The 19,062-nt window shown below is 42.1% G+C and overlaps 1 protein-coding gene across 1 annotated transcript in view; it reads left to right on the top strand.

The window, feature by feature from the left end:
- SCUBE3 (signal peptide, CUB domain and EGF like domain containing 3) overlaps nucleotides 1–19,062 on the top strand; it is a 189,253-nt gene that overhangs the window by 120,971 nt on the left and 49,220 nt on the right. Inside the window, 2 exon segments of the mRNA XM_073616014.1 lie at nucleotides 11,716–11,832; nucleotides 16,224–16,346. Of these exon segments, the coding sequence (XP_073472115.1) occupies nucleotides 11,716–11,832; nucleotides 16,224–16,346 (240 nt within the window).

Here is a 19,062-nt window from a genome sequence, read left to right as displayed (position 1 = left end):
TATCATTTTTTTCCCCACAAATAGAGCTTTCTTTTGGTGCTATTTGATCACCTTTGGGTTTTTTTTTTTTTTTTCAAATATAAAGTTTATTCAACTCCAAACTGGGGTGAGGACCCCAAGGCATAGACAAAAGTGCACATACAGGTTATGGTACAGCAAAATCAATGCCAATTATACATTCAAACGGTAGACAGTATTACATTCGTGAGTGTGATTATTGAGACATGTATACATCATTTAATTGAGCTTGTCCCTGTTAAGCGCGGCTTTTATTTTAGAAGACAAAATCAGGGAAATCCTCACCTACTTTTTCCATTTTTCTGAAGGATAAAGACAAATAAGAAAAAGATGAAAGATTCAAGGGAGAATTAGAGAGAGCAGAGAAGAGAAGGGGGGGAGGGGGAAGGGAGAGGGACGGAGAGACACAGCGGCGGACTCCTCAGCGATTTTCACAGGACTGTACCTTTAAGTACTCAAAAAAGGGGGGGTTAGCTACCTAGCAAATGCTGGCCTTCATCTGAGAAGATGAAAAGGTTCCAGACATCCCATGTCCGTTTATGGGCTTCTTGTTTGTTTTGCGCGGTGAAGATCAGATCTTCCATTTTCCTGATCTCCTCCACTTTGTGTAGCCACAATGATATGGAAGGGGGGCGACTTTGTTTCCAGAGGAGGGGGATACATCCCTTAGCTGCGTTTAATAAGTGACGTATTAAAGATTTCTTATATGCTTTAATGGGGATCGTGGACAGGTGTAGGAGAAAAAATGCGGCATCATCAGGGATGGCATAGTCTGTGAACCTCTGAGTAATGTGCCTGACTTCCTCCCAAAAGATCATCAAACGAGGGCATAACCAAAAGATATGGATCAGGGTTCCCTCCTCCTCCGAGCAGCGCCAGCACCGTCCAGAGGAGGAAGGAGAACACCTCCGTAGTCTGGATGGAGTCAGGTACCAGCGTGTGAGCAATTTGAAATTAGTCTCCTGTACTTTAGTGCATAACGAGGACTTAAGGAAAAGGGAAATGATACGCTGCCTTTGAGACGTTGAAAAGGTGTGATGTAGATCTCTCTCCCAACTGATCAAGCAGGGCAGCTGAGGTGGTACACTTGGCGAAGTTAACATTAGATATGTTTGTGAGAGGATATGTGTTAATGGTTCTTCGCCAGAGCATAATTCCTCAAACGAAGTAAGTTCCCGTACGAAATCTAGTGGTCTAGAAAGGGATTGCAAGTAGTGGTGCAGTTGTACCGCTTTCCAGAAAGGGAGGCGGAATGATCCTGCTGGGTTGGAGAGATCCGAGATGGAAGGCCATTTCCCCTCTGAAATAAAGCTAGATACGTGATCACAATCTAAGTCTCTTAGAGAAGCGAATTCCGCCGAGTGCAGCCCCGGGTCAAAGTTTGGGTCTCCCAATACAGGGTATAGCGGTGACTTTTTCGTCGTAAGTAGAGAATGGAAAGCTATTTGGTGGCTATGTCGCAAGGTGGTACCGATTAAAAGGTGAGATTTTACTCTTTTGGGTAGATCGCTGTAGCACCACAGCGCACCCCTCAGAGGTATAAGAGTTTGAGATTGTTCAATCTGGACCCACATCTTAGATAGTTTATTCCTCCTCCAGTCTAGAATGCGTCCTAAATGTGCGGCTAGGTAATATAGTTTTATGTCGGGTAAGGCTAGTCCTCCAAGGTGTTTAGGAAGTATCATCTGTGAACGACGTAAGCGGGGTTTTTTGAGCGCCCATACAAATTTGGTAAAAAGTGAATGAATCTGCTGGAAAAAAGAGGGTGGGATGTGTATGGGAAGGGCTTGGATGAGATAGATGAATTTTGGAAGTATGCTCATCTTGAGGAGGTTACATCTCCCGAACCAGGAATGGTATCCTGAATGCCACTGCTCTAATAGAACCCTGGTCCTCGTCAATAGGGGGGGGAGTCAAATGTTCATGTTATGTCAGAGGGAATCCTAGTTCCCAGGTATTTTAGGTCGGACTCAGTCCATTTGAATCGAAAATTGGATTTCAATTGTTGTAAAACTTGAGGGGGAACCGCTATGCCCATAGCTTCAGATTTTGAGAAGTTTATTTTTAGATGCGATATTGCACTGTAAACCTTGAATTCTCGCATGAGGTTTGGAAGGGAGATTCTGGGGTTCGTCAGGGAGAATAGTAAATCATCTGCATACGCTGATATTTTGCAGTGCGAACTACCAATCCGAAGGCCAGAGATATCCGGGTTCGATCTAATCGTGCATAAGAAGGGCTTGAGGGAGAGGGCGAAGAGTAGGGGGGATAAGGGGCATCCTTGCCTTGTTCCATTTCTTATGGGGAAGGGGCTGGATAGAACTCCATTAACTTTTACTTGAGCAGAAGGATTAGAGTATATATTGCTAATCCAGCGTAGCATCCTGTTGCCCAGGCCAATATGCCGAAGCACTGATAGCATATAATTCCAATTCACCCTGTCAAAAGCCTTTTCGGCATCTGTACTCACTAGTACACAGGGGATTTTATCTGTTGTTGCTATGTGGAGGAGATTGAGGACCTTTATGGTATTATCTCTCGCCTCCCTGGAGGGTATAAATCCCACTTGGTCAAGGTGGATAAGGGATTGAAAATGCTGAGCTAGTCTGGACGCTATTATTTTCGAAAATAATTTAAGATCTAAATTTAAGAGGGAAATGGGTCTATAGCTCCCGCAGGAGCCCGGATCCTTTCCCCCTTTGTGAATCAATGAAATATGGGCTTTAAGGGTTTCCCCGGGGAAGGTTGAGTTGGACCCTAGGGCGTTGAAAAAAGTCACCATGCGTGGGCCTAAGATTGGGAGCAGGGTCTTATAGTATTGGGCGGTATAACCGTCTGGGCCTGGGGCTTTTCCTATCTTCATGGAGTTAACCGCTGTCTGTAATTCCTCTAGTGTTATTGGTTCGTCTAGTAGAGTCTGGGATTCCGTTGGGAGAGAGGGGAGTTGGGACTTCGAAATATGTTGGTCAATATTGTCTTGAGAGGATGAGGAGCTAGGTAAGTTGTATAAACCTGTGTAGAAGTCAGCAAAACCCTTTGCTATTTGTGTCGGGAGAGTAGCCTTCTGTCCGTCAGGGGCGGTTATTTGAGGAATGTAGGAAGCTGATTTGACTTCTTGAACGGACCTGGCCAGGAGTTTCCCGCATTTGTCTCCTGATTCATAGGACAATCTGCGGCAAAACTGTAATGCTGCCTTTGCTTTATATTGTAATAAGTCCATGACTTGAGATCTCAAAGTCCCCATCTTACTCTCAAGTTCCTGAGTTGGGGAATGTTTATGCTGTGCTTCAATCCTGGCCAAGTCCGAAAGCAGCCTGTTGAGCTGTTCGTTTCTTTTCTTTTTAATAGCCGCCCCATGCTTAATAAGGACTCCCTGGAGGACACATTTATGAGCCTCTCACAGTATACCTGGGTCACAGTTCTGTGTGTCATTTTCTCTAAAGTATAGGTCTAGCTCTCTGGTCACATCTTCTAGTACTTCCGGAGTTTGTAGTAGGCTCTCGTTGAGGCACCAAAAAGTAGCTCTAGGGGATGACCTCTCATTCAGAGTATATGTCAGGTAAACCGGAGCGTGGTCAGACCAAGTAATCTGACCTATTGAGGTAGATCTCACCAGATGTAACTGATCATGAAGTATCAAAAAAAGGTCAATTCTAGAGTAGACCTTATGTGGAGAAAAGTAATAAGAATAATCCCTCTCCCCAGAGTGTTGAAGGCGCCACACATCAATCAATTGGGTCTTATGTAGAGACTGAGCAATGTGTTTCCTGTGTGTTGGGGGATAGGAGGAATTGCCAGAAGAAGTGTCTACTGCAGGTGACAACGGTACGTTAAAGTCACCTCCCAAAATGAGCTGACCCTCTTTGTAGTCCATCAATTTGTCTAATATTTTTCTAAGGAATCTATCCTGGTGTACATTAGGGGCATAGAGAGTCGCAAATGTGAATTGGACATCTCCCATCTGACCCTTGAGGAACAAATATCGCCCTTCGGGATCTGCTAACATATCCTGGAACTTCCAAGGCAGTCTGCTAGAGATTAATATTGAAACCCCCTTGGATTTTGAATTGCAGTTGGTCGAGTGATATACTCGGGAAAAAAGTCTATTCCTGGGTACAGGGGATTTATCAGTTTTAAAGTGTGTCTCCTGTATAAAGGCAACATCAGTAAGTGATTTTTTCAGATCATGGAGCAGAATACGTCTTTTCTCCAGGGTGTTTAGACCTCTCGCATTCAGGGAGGTCACTTTAATGAAGTCCATCGCCATGTCTCCCACAAAAAAAAAAAAAAAAAAAGGGGGGGGGGTTGAAGAAAACCCCACCAAAAATATACAATCAAAGGAGGTTAGGTACAAGTTAGAAAAGTGGAAGGGAAAGGAATAGGGAAAAAGTGAGAGATACGTGGACGGGGGTCAAGAGAGACCGCGTTGACCGTCTCTACTAGTAATTTAAACTAGAAAAGTAAGTTTTATAAACTACAATGTACACCAAACCGGGATACCGGGGGTATACTATGGCCTAAGTGGGGTGTAGGCAGACAACAACCGTTGGTGAGGTCCCGGGACTCTCACCCATCTCAGGTTAACATTAGAAGCATTAAGGAAAAAACAAAAACAAAATAATATAAAAAAGGAAGGAACTAAATAGTGATACACCATATTTAAGTGAACAGAAATGGAACATATTGAGTGTGAGTAAAGCATTATGCACATCGTGGAACAATCAATGAGGCGATCCATTCCCCCACGTCCGATCCACTATGGTAGATCTGTGGCAAAGTACAGGAAAGGGTCGTCTCAAAACCATTTAACACAATATTAACTGGGCTTCACCTCCACTGTAATCAGAAAGCCAAGTCCAGAATACCATAAATTGTGGCACTGTGACACAGGGTCACAGGTATGTCTGAGAGGATATGGCATGAACGCTGGGTGTCTCCTGTTACATAATATCAACAAAGTCCCAGATGCGTACACACTCAGTAACCTAACCCCCCCTCCCCTCAACAACTCATTCCCCAACCATGCCGGTAAGGCCTAATATAAAAGGAGTCCCATATATACTCGACCCAAAAGTCATTTAGGGGGGTCGACTTCTCACCTTCCACTACCCCTTCTGGTGCAGGTAAACTCCCAAAAACGGCACAAGGTAGAGGGATCTCTCAGTCTAAGCGTGTGAAGCTGTAAGTAATCCACGTATTGACTCTGGATGATGACTGACAACGAAGATGCGGTCCCTTAGCATTTTAGTAGGGTCACTGATTTCCAGAAGGAGGTGCCGGTTACAGTCCTCCGGAGGACAGCAGCACACCGCATCCTACTAGCTTTCACTGGCATATTGGAAATTAGGTGAGAGCCGAGAAAGAACTATCCAGTAAATGAGGGGGCGAGCTTGAGTTCCATAATTCCTAGGGAGAGGTCGTCTGTGCCGCAGCATCGGAGAGGGAACCGGACTTACAGGATTATGGTGAAGTATGGAGGGGGAGGAGGACGGAGCACGGCACACTAGTCCCCGATGATAACAAGGATGGGAGCCTGGAAGGGGAAGAACTCGGCAGCAAAAGCGGGTATTCATGGTACTATGCATGGATGGGGATCAGTGGGGCTATGCATAATAAGGTAACAGAATGAGGGAGATATCTGAGATACTCACAGTTCCCTAGGTTCATCCTGTGACACAGATCGGGGACGGCGTCCACTCCTCTGCGGCCGTTGCAGTCTAGGAGCCTGGCCTCTCCCCCCGTACATGCGACCCGGAGCCCTAGGCAAGTAATCCAGCCAGTTGGGAGTAGGGATCGGATCCGTGCCGAGGAACTCAAATAATGCAGGCAAATTCTCTGGTGAGCGTAGGAGGAAAGAGTGCTGGTCCTTGTGAAAAGTGACCGAGAGAGGGAAGCCCCATCGGTATGTAGCATTGCAGCGTCTAGCTAAGTCTAGCAAGGGTTTTAGCATGGCACGGCGGAGCAAAGTCAATTTGGAGATGTCAGGTAGGATTTTCACATTGGCTCCGTCAAATTCTATTTCTCCCGATTCCCAAGTCCCGCGTGTTATAGCCTCCTTATGAATGTAGTGATGAAGTCTACAAATTACGTCTCGTGGTCTTGCCGGATCCGCCGAGCGGGGACCTAGAGCTCTGTGTATCCGATCGACTTCGATCTGTTCAGGTAGGTGTGCGCCTGCTACCCTTCTGAAGATGTCCGTAGCCGTGGCCAATAGATCCGTCGGGCCTGTGGCCTCTGGAAGGCCGCGGAGTCGTATGTTATTTCTTCGGCTCCGGTCCTCTATTTCTTCCATACATAGCTGGAGCTCCACCGCGGAGATAGATTGATCTTTTTGTTGGGTCTCTAAGGACGAGACTCTCTGCTCTAATGAAGCCAGGGAAGATTCACCTGATGTTAGGCGAGTGGAGAGCGTCTGCACGTCTTGTCTGACTGCACGGAGCTCCTTCCTGTGGGCAGCCTCGACTCTTTCCACCAAGGCCTCAATATCTGCCCTCGTCGGGAGGGCCTGAAGGATCGCCTTCAACTCCGCATCTGCTCCATAAGTGATCGGCGGGTGAAGGGAGGGTCTCCGGTCCGTAGCTGGAACCAAGGGGGAACTGGGATACAGAACCGGGCTTCGGGAGCCCTCTGAAGGGGCAGAGACTGCTGTGTGGTCTGGAGTAGATGAGCCAGAGGCACGTGGGTCCGCCATCTTAAGGTCCGGGGAGCCGGAGCGAGATCTCCCAAACAGTCTCTGTAAGTCACCCAGAGCGGGTATATTGGTGACCGGGCTGGTCTTCTTTTTATTCCTCCGGTATGTCCGCTTCTTGGAGGAGAGCATAACGAAAAATTAGAGCATGGAAAGCTGAGATTGGGAAGGAGAGACCGGGAGCTCAGGTAGAACACGTCTCTACTCGGTCATGTCCAGACCACGCCCCCCACCTTTGGGTTTTTTATTTTTGTTAAAAAAAATGAAAAAAGACTGAAAATTGTGAAAAAAAATACAAAAAAGTTATATTTTGTTATAAAATTTCGCAAACAGGTAATTTTTCTTCTTCATTTATGTACGCTGATGAGGCTGCACTGATGGGCACTGTTAGGCTGCATTGATGGGCACTGATAAGGTGGCACTAGTGGGCACTGATAGGTGGCACTGGTGGGCCCTGATGAGGCATCACTGGTGGGCACTGATGATGTGGCACTGGTGGGCACTGAGAGGTGGCACTGAGAGGTGACACTGATAGCTGCCACTGGTGAGCACTGATAGGAGGCAGTGATGGGCACTGATGGGTGGCAGTGATGGACAGTGATGGGCACTGGTAGGTGATACTGATAGGCAGCACTGCTAGGTGGCGCTGATGAGGCATTGATTGGCACCACTGGTGGGCATTGATAGGTCGCACTCATGGGCATTGATAGTTGGCACTGATTGGTAGCACTGATATACACTGGACAGCACTGATATGCACTGTGTGTGCACTGGCAGACAGCACTGGTGGGCACAGATGAGGCGGCTGTGCCTCTTCCTCTTCGGGACAGATGTCCCTTACACAGAAGCCGATGATTGGCGGGGAGAATAAAAAGATTACCGATCTTCTGTTTACATCACGTGATCAGCTGTCATTGGCTGACAGCTGATTACATGGTAAGGGGCCGGGATCTGTGATCACCCGAGTCTCATTGACTAAGTGATCACAGCGCGCGGGGAGTGTGCAAAGGGGAGGACCTCTATTGACGACCTCCCAGCAATAGCGACAGGTTAAATTCCACATAGAAAATACAAGACAATAGGGTTGGTTTACTAAAACTGGAGAGTGCAAAATCTGATGCAGCTCTGCATAATAACCAATAAGCTTCCAGCTTTTTTATTGTCAAAGATTAATTGAACAAGCTGAAGTTAGAAACAGATTAGCTACCGTGAACAGCTGCACCAGATTTTGCACTCTCCAGTTTTAGTAAATCAACCCCAATGACTACCAAAATATAGACAATAAATCTTCTCATTCAGAAATAATCCATAATCCCAGACCACACTTTTTACTGATGCAAAGCACAATGTAGGGTCCTCAACAGAGCCTCCACATATGAACAAATGTAAATCCTAAATGCTGGCAAATAAATTCCATTAAAGTTCAAGTATATTCTCCTGATAAACTGGCAAGTGTGGAATATCCATATTCATATAAGTGGCGCACTGTTCCATAGACAACAATGCACTGGTGTGCACAAGGTGTTTTTAACTCCCGCGTGCAAGAAGAATTAGGCCAGTTGCACATGGACGTGAGAATTTCTGATGTTTATACTCAGGATCTTGTTGACAAAAAGGTCCTGATGTTCTGTAAAGACCTTGCATAAATGCGCATAAAGTAACTTAAAGGTGTGTAAGCGTATACAAGCGTAAAATTTTTCTTTATTGCTAGTATTTTAATATAAATGTAATGTAAATTACTGCACTCAAATGTAAAATACATTACATTTATATTAAAATACTAGCAATAAAGAAAAATTTTACGCTTGTATACGCTTACACATTACGCAGTAATTTACACGCATACACATGTATAAGCATGTTTATGTGTATATTTTGCAAAATTGGCAGCTAGAACAGGATGAAGAAGAATTCTACGTGTGTATATCCATACACACCTTTGCGTGCCTATGTGCCTATGTGTGTCTTTATAGAACATCCTACTCAGGATCTTTCTGTCAACAAGATTCTTAGTATAGACATCAGTCAATGATTACGTCCATGTGCAAGAGGCCTTTTGCTCCACACTCTCATTTCATTAGTAAGTGAACCACAAGTTGTAAAAAATCACAGTGTCTATCTATCTATCTATCTATCTATCTATCTATCTATCTATCTATCTATCTATCTATCTATCTATCTATCTATCTATCTATCTATCTATCCACACAGTACTGTGCAAAAGTTTTAGGTACGTGTAAAGAGATGCTGTAAAATAAGAATGTTTTTAAAAAAAAAAATTATGTTTTTTTTTTATCAGTTTTTCAAAATCCAAGGTGAGTGAACAGAAGAAAAATCTAAATCAAGGCAGGGTCTTGGTAGGATTAGATTCAGGTGTATGATTAACCAATTATACCAAGCAGATGCTATTGATCATCAATTTCATATGTAGGTTGAAACGTAGTCATTAACCACTTCCCTCCCAGCCTATAGTAAATTGAAGGCTGGGCGGGCCTCTCATTGATCCACGTGGACATCATATGACTTCCTCCTGGATCGTGGCTTGGGGCCAATCACTGATCACTGTACCAGTACCATGTGACCTCTGTAACCAATTACAGCAGGTCACATGACAGTTGTAAACAATGGATGGCTTCCTTTCAAGCCATCCATTGTGTACAATTGTGTTGCTAACTGTGATTGGTCACAGTGATCACATGGCACAGAGTGGGCCAATCACAGCTAATCAGAAGAAAACAAACTGAATGAATCAATCTCACTCAGTATTCATTCAGTCATTATACTGCTCTGGTCAAAGTGTTTAAAAAAGAAATTGTTAAAAAAAAAAAAAGAAAAGAAAAGAAAAAAATATATGAGAAAAAAAATTACATTTAAAAAAAAAATTTACAAACTGTCACCAGTCAGTGTCCCTGATCACCGCCACACCAGTTATATGATGATGCTGTACTGCACTGGTGACAATATGTAAAAATAAAAAATAACATTTTTTAAATTCTTAATCTTGCCATGCCGCTTACTAAATACCGTGGACTGTCTACATTCTAAAAAGGGGTAATTTGAGGATATCTGTACTGTCCTGACATTTTTGGGCCTCAAGAAATGATGTCAGTACATCAGGATTGATCAATTTTCAGATATATACCATAGTTTATAGACTCTATATCTTTCCTACAGTCTAAATAATATACATTGATTTGAATTGTTTTCACCAAAAAAATGTTAGCAGAATACATTTTGACCAAAAATTGTTATGAACAATTATTTATTTGCAAAATTTTATAACAGAAAGGAAGAAAACGCGTTTTTTTTTTCCAATTTTTCTGTCTTTTTTTCACAAATATTATTAAGCAAAACATAAAAAACAGATTGGTGATTAAATACCACCAAAAGAAAGCTCTATTTGTGTGAACAAAATTATAAAAAAGAAAATTGGTTTGGTTAGATTGTTGCATGACTGCGCAATTGTCATTCAAAGTGTGACAACGCTGAAAGCTGAAAATTGGCCTGAGAAGGAAGGGAGTAAAAGTGCCCGGTATTGAAATGGTTAACTAAAACAGAAACAGCTGTATAGGAGGCTTAAACTGGGTGAGGAACAGCCAAACTCTGCTACTAAGGTGAAATTGTGGAAGACAGTTTCATGTTACAGGTCATACACCATGGCAATAACGAGCACAGCATCAAGAGGTAGTTATACTGCATCAGCAAGGTCTCTCCCAGACAAAGATTTCAAAGCAGACTGGGGTTTTAAGATGTGCTGTTTACGCTTTTTTGAAGAAGCACAAAGAAGCAGGCAATATTGAGGACTATAGATGCAGTGGTCGGCCAAGGAAACTTGCAGATAAAAGACAGCAGATGAAAGACACATCATGCTTATTTCCTTTTGATATAAGATGTCCAGCAGTGCCATCAGCACAGAACTGGCGGAAACCAGTAAGACCCAGGTTTACCCATCTACTGTCCAGAAAAGTCTGGCTTGAAGTGGTCTTGATGGAAGAATTGCGGCCAAAAAGCCATATCTCTGACATGGAAACAAGACTAAGTGAGTAAACTATGCACAAAAACATAGAAAATGGGGTGCAGAAAAACAGCAGCAGGTGCTCTGACTAATGAGTAAAAATTTAAAATATTTGGCTGTAGTAGGAGGCAGTTTGTTTGTGAAAGGCTGGAGAGTAGTACAATAATAGTGTCTGCAGGCAACAGTGAAGCATCGTAGAGGTTCCTTGCAAGTTTGCAGCTGCATTTCTGCAAATGGAGTTGGAGATTTGGTCAGGATCAATGGTGTCCTCAATGCTGAGAAATACAGGCAGATACTTATCCATCATACCATCAGGGAGGCATGTGATTGGCCCCAAATGTATTCTGTAGCAGGACAACGACCCTAAACATACAGCCAATGTCATTAGGAACTATCTTCAGTGTAAAGAAGAACAAGGAGTCCTAGAAGTGATGGTTTGGCCCCCACAGAACCCTGATCTTACCATAATCGAGTCTGTCTGGGATTACATGAAGATACAGAAGGATTGAGGCAGCCTACATCCACAGAAGATCTGTGGTTAGTTCTCCAAGATCTTTGGAACAACCTTCCTGCCAAGATCCTTCAAAAATTGTGTGCAAGTGTACCTAGAAGAATCTATGCTGTTTTGAAGGCATGGTCACACCAAATATTGATTTGATTTGGAGTTCTCTTCTGTCCATTTACTTTCCATGTTATTAACTGATAAAAAAATAAACTATTAACACCTCTATTTCTGAAAGCATTCTTAATTTACAGCATTTTTTCGCATCTGCATAAAACTTTTTCTATATTGTAAAGTATAGACTTGAGCATGAGAATGAGCATGAGCATTTCCATTGCAACTAGGCAATAATGCTTTTTAGTTCAAAAGCGATAGGTAAAACTAGTAGCTAAACACTGTTATAAATACTATGCTACAGCATAGTACAAAATTATTTTGTATTTTAATGACCATTCTTATTTTCTTTATCACCTTTGTTCATTAAACCTTTAGAGACCTGCTCGGTGAATAATGGTGGATGTGACAGCCGATGCCATGATGCAGTAACAGGAGTACACTGCAGCTGTCCTATGGGTTTCATGCTACAAGCAGATAGGAAGACTTGCAAAGGTTAGTAGACCTGGAAGCTTTCTGTTAAATCGTTCATTTATTAAAGTATAACACCACTTTTGTGGGGGAAAAAAGCAAATGTAAAAAAGACAAAATAATATTGCATATACACTTGCTACACAAGCCATATTATAATTGAATGTTATTAAAAATGTCCTTTTATTTTCAATCTGCAACGCTGTATTTTTCTGTAAAATTCAGTTCAATATGGCAATCTGTAGGCCTTCCGTACACAGTTAGTGTACAGAACTTCCCCGGGAATGCCATTTCCTGCTTGTGTGATTGGTTCAATGATTTTCCCAGAAGTCTTTGTGAAGATACAAGACAAATTTAAGGCATTCTCTGCAACTCAAATGTCATTTTTAGTAAGATACTCACAAAGGGTTAATAACTTCTAAAGGGATGCAGACACTGCATTCTCCTCCTTAGAACACTGCAAGTGCAGCAGCTGATTAACCCCTTTGTTCCTTGTCTTGCTATTACCATAACCTCACACCAAAGAACAACCCAAAATAAATTCTCCTACTCCCGATGATCGCAGCAATACCACATATGTGTTTGTTAAGGCCCGTACACACGGTAAGAAAATCTGAAGATAAACTTTGTCCGATGAACGATCTGCCGATTTTCTGATCGTTAGTATGCTGCTTTTGACAGCCGATTACGAACTTTCGGCAGACAAAAACTGGATGTGCAGGCTTGAAAATTTTTGTCTGATGTGACCGCAACATCCGATTTTCTTTTCATTAGTACGGTTTTCTGACAAAAAAAAAATCTGAAGAGCAAGACCAGGCATGCTCATAAATAAAAGAACACATACAAAACAATTCAACACATGTCACTTCTGACGTTGAATTCTGTCGTCAGGAAATTTTCTGATGGTGAGTACCCTCTTCACTTCGGATTTGAGACTAGCATCCAACAAAAAAACTGAAGAAAATTCGTCCAATAATCCGACTGTGTGTACAAGGCTTTAGTTGTTGTTTGTAGCCGTAGTACAGCCCAAAAACATTAGTGCGCATTTTGCTTTCTTTTATCCTATCTAAAGCACACTGACACTAACTAACACTGATACGAATTTAACCACTTCTTGATTGCCCCACGTACATTTACTGCAGCAGGGCAGCCTCTCCTCTCCCTGGTCTGGGGAGGGCAGCACTGGCGACCAGCACCTGCTGTGATTGGACACATCGGGAGCCAATCAGCAGATCCGGCAGACCCCATAACTGCCAGGACCCGCCGATCGTTCCCGAGGCAGACAGAACAGCGGTCTGCCTATGTAAATAAGGCAGATCACCAGTCTGTGACAGAAGACAGAAATCTTGTGTTTCTGCTAAGCAGGAACACGGATCTCTGTCTTCTTACAGTACAAGCACACACACTCCCCCCACATTTAGAAAGCACTCCCTAGGGACATATTTAACCCTACCCTTTCCCCTGATGTTAACCCCTTCCCTGTCAGTGTTATTAGTAAAGTTACAGTGCATATTATTTAGCACTGATCACTGTATAGGTGTGACTGGTCCCCAAAAAAGTGTCACTTAGTGTCTGATTTGTCCGCTGCAATGTTGCGGTACCGCTATAAGTCGCTGATCGTCGCCATTACTAGTAAAAAAAATAGATAAATTACAATTCCATAGAAATATACCATAGTTTGTAGACGCTAAAACTTTTGCGCAAACCAATCAAAATACGCTTATAAGTTTTTTTTTATACCACAAATATGTATCAGAATACATACTGGCCTAAATTGAAGAAGAAATTAGATTTTTAACGTTTTTTTATTAGATATGTTTTATAGCAGAAATCATAATATATTTTGGGTTTTTTTTTTTTTGTTTATAGCGCAAGGAGAGATAAGGTGTATCTCTCCTCCAATCACAGAGAGAGAAAATACGGAGGTGGGCTTCACAGTGGCCGATCACTATGATAGTCAATCAGAGGCGAATGGGAATCAGGAGTTCGGGGTCTCGTTTGTTAATACGAGGCCTGGGGCTCTCGGTGAGACCCCGGTCTCTGTGCTGGGGAGATCACTCCCAGCACAAAGGGAGATGCGCAAATATGCGGCCCAGTGCAGTGGGGCCCCATATTTACGTACGATTGGCGTGAAGAGGTTAATAATGAAAATGTCATTCCCATTCAGCGTCGCTCAGCACATTGACATAGTCAAGTAAACAGCTTTTTCTTCAGAGCAGAAACAGGTAGGAATCTAAAAAACAAAATGTGTTAAAATCTATTCAATTTTCATTGGTCAGCCAGAGGGTAATTTTTTTTGTTTGTTTTTTTGAGTTACTCTTTAATTTAAAAATCAAAATATATCTGTGAACATCTACTGTTATACACCACACGTGTTGGGAAATTCTACCCAATAAACGATAATCTGTGTCCTCTAAATCCCTCTGCAGTCACATTTAGGTGGCTTGTCAAAGTATTTCTGAGTGGGGCTGAACTTTTTATTGCACAGCCCCAAACTGTTCCTCCTTTAGAACCATATCTCTTTTTCCAACTCAGTTGTCCTGTTTTTTGGTCTGATGTATATAGCTCTATAAAGAATAGGAGCATTAAAGGAAATGCAGTTTTGGAAAAAAATATTTGTGGGTCTGACCACAAAGGTGCTAAAAGGTATCTCTCAGCTTGGAAAGTTAGGAGGTGTATTTTTGGCACATGGTTCTGTACTGTGGGACCTCCCTTTCAAGCAGCACTGAATAAGGCCACAGTTAGCCTCCTGACCTGCACTTTGTCAGCCTAGCAGGACAACCAGCTGCACAACTGGTAATATGAAAATTTAAAAATACAAATTCTTCACTTAATCATTTCAGTGCAGAGTCTTTTACGTTTGAGGGTCCCTTCGCACCAATCAAGCACATCCGGGCGCCCACACTTACAATGTTGGCGCCGCAAAGAGGAGGGGGAGAGAATGGAGGCTTCGGGCGGCCTCATCGCTGGACAGTGGGACAGGTGAGTGGCTGTTTAATAAAAGTCAGCAGCTATACTTTTTGTAGCTGCTGACTTTTAATAAACTCAACAACCAGTGGAACTCTGCTTTAAAGTAGCCCAATGCAGTACAATGAACCAAAAGACCAAAAGCCATTTTCTTATGTGCACCACATAACCATGTGTTAATGTACCTACCAACAAAGATGTATTAGGTTGGTGTGTTGGGGTAACATTCAGGATGAATATTTTTATATGTGTCAGGAACTCTAGTTGTGAGGTCTCTCTGTCTGTGTTCCTGCAATGACTAAAACAAGGTGGTTCCTCTCTCTCCCAACTGGATTTTTTTCTTTATTATTTATTTATGGAGTTTTTGATTAAACTGGTGTAAAACTGTCAAGGTACATCAAATAGCATAAGCTAAGTGTCAGACAATTTTTCCACATGGTGCATATAGGCAAGGACTAGTCATCTGATAATACAAAATTTCGCCAAAGACGGTCAGAGCATAGGTGTCCAGTGTAAACAACCCCCACCATGTCCGAACTTTTTCAACATAGACAAAAAACATAAGTGGGTAGCTTCCCATAGCTGGGGCTACCAAAAGCCAAGAAGTGTGGAAGGTAAGTATTGAGGGGGATAGAGGAAAAAAAAGAGTGGGAAGAGGAGGCATGAAGCCCCATCACAATAGAATTTTAACTATTCAGAATACATGAGGAGTACGCACCCCAAGGCTGCACATTCAAAACTCCATGGTGGACATGACATGAACAAAGTCAGGAACATTAGCACTTTTTGGAGATCATGGAGAATCAGCCCTACAGAATGCATCTATACGTAAAATGTCATATTTGGCTACACTGACAAAGAAAACACTACCTTGACCAGCTCTGCACTCTATATTTGTTTCTGCAAAGCTTCGGCTCCCAGATATACCAACATGGGACATTTTCAGAACATCTGGGATTTTTGGCAGGTATGCTTTTTGAAATCTTTTTCCCTGCAACATATTTGCTGTTCATACTGAAATTCCCTTTTAGGCTTGATTCACAAAAGTGTACCTAAAGTGCATTCCCGTGCACCGGTTGTGTTTTCCTACATGGGAATACACAGGTGTTCCATTAATCTGCGTGCAGGCAGTCCGATTAATGTCAATTGTGACACAACAGCTACACAGCATACACCCACACCCTTGCAGACATCAAATTGGGAGCAGTGGCTGGGACTTTGCAGCCACTGTGTCCCAATTGACATGAAAGGGACTGACTGCATGCGGATCCACAGGAAAAACTGAATCCAATGCGGACAAAAATGGCACTTCGCACTGGCGTACACTTAAGTATGCCCTTGTATTCAAGGCAGTAAGAAAAATTTCTTGAGACAACTAAAGTACATATGTGAAGATAACATACAGTATGTTTGCTTCCAGTTATATACTATTTTATTTCCATTTGTAGATATTGATGAATGTCGTGTCAATAATGGCGGTTGTGATCATAACTGTCGCAATTCAGTCGGTAGCTTTGAGTGCGGCTGCAAAAAAGGTTACAAACTGCTAATTAATGAAAGAGGCTGCCAAGGTGAGTGTTTTATGTACAACAAAATAAGAGACCAGGCAGTTGACTCTAAATCTGTATTTCTGACAGTCTGACAGACGATCGGAATTTCCAACAACAAATGTTCAATGTGAGCTTGTTGTTGGAAATTCCGACCGTGTGTATACTCCATCGGACATTTGCTGTTGGAATTTCTAAAAACAACTGTTTGAGAGCTGGTTCTCAAATTTTCCGACAAAAAAACTTGTCAGAAATTCCGATCGTGTGTACACAATTCCGATGCACAAAAGTCCACGTATGCTCGTGATCAAGCAGAAGAGCCGCACTGGCTATTGAACTTCATTTCTTTTTTCGTCGTACATGTTGTACGTCACCGCGTTCTTGCCAATCGGAATTTCCGACAACATTTGTGCGACCGTGTGTATGCAAGACAAGTTTGAGCCAACATCTGTCAGAAAAAAATCCACGGTTTGGTTGTCGGAATGTCTGATCGTCTGTACGTGGCATTACACTTTCAATTCAAACTTATTAGTAGATCCATAAGAAGTTAAAATGTATTTGCAGATAATGACTCATTTCAAATGTATCTCTTTTTTTATATTATCCCTTTCATGACTAATGCCGGCCATACACGGTTCGAATTTCGTAAGAATTTTCTTTCGAAAATCGTATGAAAGAATTTTCGTATGAATTTCGCACCATTAGTGAGCTGCAACAACAACCGATTTTCGTGCGGCAATCAAATTTTAGGAATCGGACATGTTGGAAATTTTTAGAAAAATGAACGATTTTCTAATCAATGATGGGAGAATCGTGCGAGAAATGTAATAAGAAAAGAAAATTTACAGAGAGAAAAGAAGATTCCCGGCCACGAAAATTCTTTTCTGTAGCAACATGCGGTGAAATTGAAGGCTTGGTCGGCCGAATTTCGAAAATCAATGATGGCATCATCGGATCACAAAAAAAACGAACATTCTGAATTTGAAATGAAAATTTGTTCGAAATTCGACCGTGTATGGCCTGAATTTGGTATTTACAAGTTTAAAAATTTATTTTTTGCTAGTAAATTACTTAGAACCCCCAAACATTATGTATATTTTTTTAGCAGAGAATCTAGGGAATAAAATGGCGATTGTTGCAATATTTTATGTCACACGGTATTTGTCTTTTAAATGCAACTTTTTGGGGAAAAAGACACTTTTATGTATTTAAAAAAAACGAAACAGTAAAGTTAGCCCAATTTTTTTATATAATGTGAAAGATGATGTTACGCCGAGTAAATAGATACCAAACATGTCACGCTTGAAAATTACGCACACTTGTGGAATGGCGACAAACTACGGTACCTAAAAATCTCCATAGGCGTCATTTAAAAAAAAATAATGGTTACCAGGTTATAGTTACAGAGGAGGTCTAGTGCGAGAATTATTGCTCTTGCTCTGACGATCGCGGCAATACCTCACATGTGTGATTTGAACACTGATTACATATGCAGGAGCAACTTCCATATGCGTTTTCTTTGCTGCGTGAGCTCACGGGGACAGGGGCACTTTAAATTTTTTTTTCTTATTTCATTTATTTTTATTTTTTTACATTGTGTTTTTTTAAAAAAAAGTTTTGATCACTTTTATTGCTGTCACAAGGAATGTAAACATCCCTTGTGACAGTAATATGTGGTGACAGGTACTCTTTATGGAGGGATCGGGGTCTAAAAGACCCCAAATCCCTCCTTTGCACTTCAAAGTATTCAGATCACCGAAAATGGCGATTCTGAATACTGTATATTTTTTTAAAAACGGCGCCATTGGCAGCCGAATAAACAAGAAGTGATGTTGTGAGGTCACTTCCGTGTTTACAGAGAGAAGACTGTCTCTAGCCGCTGGAAGTGGCGGATCGAGCATCGGGTCTCCCGGTGGGACGGGAGGCCCGCTAAGAGCGGCGGAAGGCGGCGGGAGGGGGGATGGCCCCTCCAGCTCCTCCGGGATAACAATCGAGCGGCTTTTTTGGATAGCCGATCCCCCGCTCTAAAAAACTGTGGGCATCATCCCGGTATAACCCCCTAAAGCCGAGGCCGCATATCTGCATAGGCTCAACGGGAAGGGGTTTATGTTAAAAAGCCAAGACAATACAAATATACTATGATAGGGAAGTTAATAAAATATACCAAAATGCTTTTTGGTTGCAAGGCTAATTTCCCAACCAACCAAGAGACATTTTGAAATAGGAAATGTTTTCAGTAACAACCCCTATTATCACTATCACCAAAAAAGAAAAATAAAAATTGACTATTCATGAAATTTAGGGATAGTTGGTGGCTAAGAACTACCACCTTCCTGCTTTTAGGTAACCAAGGATTGCAATCTGCTCCATGTAGCCTTTTAAAATGCCTTTGTTTCAAATAGTTTTTTATTGATTTTACCAGAGAAAAAACATACATAACATACTCGAAAACAACACATCAAGGCATACCAACATCTTCATGATATAAATATACCATATAAATATATGTTACTCCTAAAATTTATACCCCATATAACTATACAGACACCTCCCAAGAATCATATGGTTCTAAGACTCCCCCCACCCGAAAAAAAAAAAAAAAAACGGGTGATAAAAACAACATTTATTGTGTAAGGGGGGGGGGAGACCAGAGGAGCCCTACCTAAGCCTCCCTCCCATCTCACCTATCAGAAGTACCCATCTCCCAATCACCAACTGACAAATCAATCCAAAAACCACA

The sequence above is a fragment of the Aquarana catesbeiana genome, linkage group LG02 (assembly GCF_042186555.1).
Source record: "Aquarana catesbeiana isolate 2022-GZ linkage group LG02, ASM4218655v1, whole genome shotgun sequence".
Lineage (NCBI taxonomy): Eukaryota > Metazoa > Chordata > Amphibia > Anura > Ranidae > Aquarana > Aquarana catesbeiana.
Note: the sequence above shows the minus strand (reverse complement) of the source record. Positions and strands in the feature narration are given on the sequence as shown.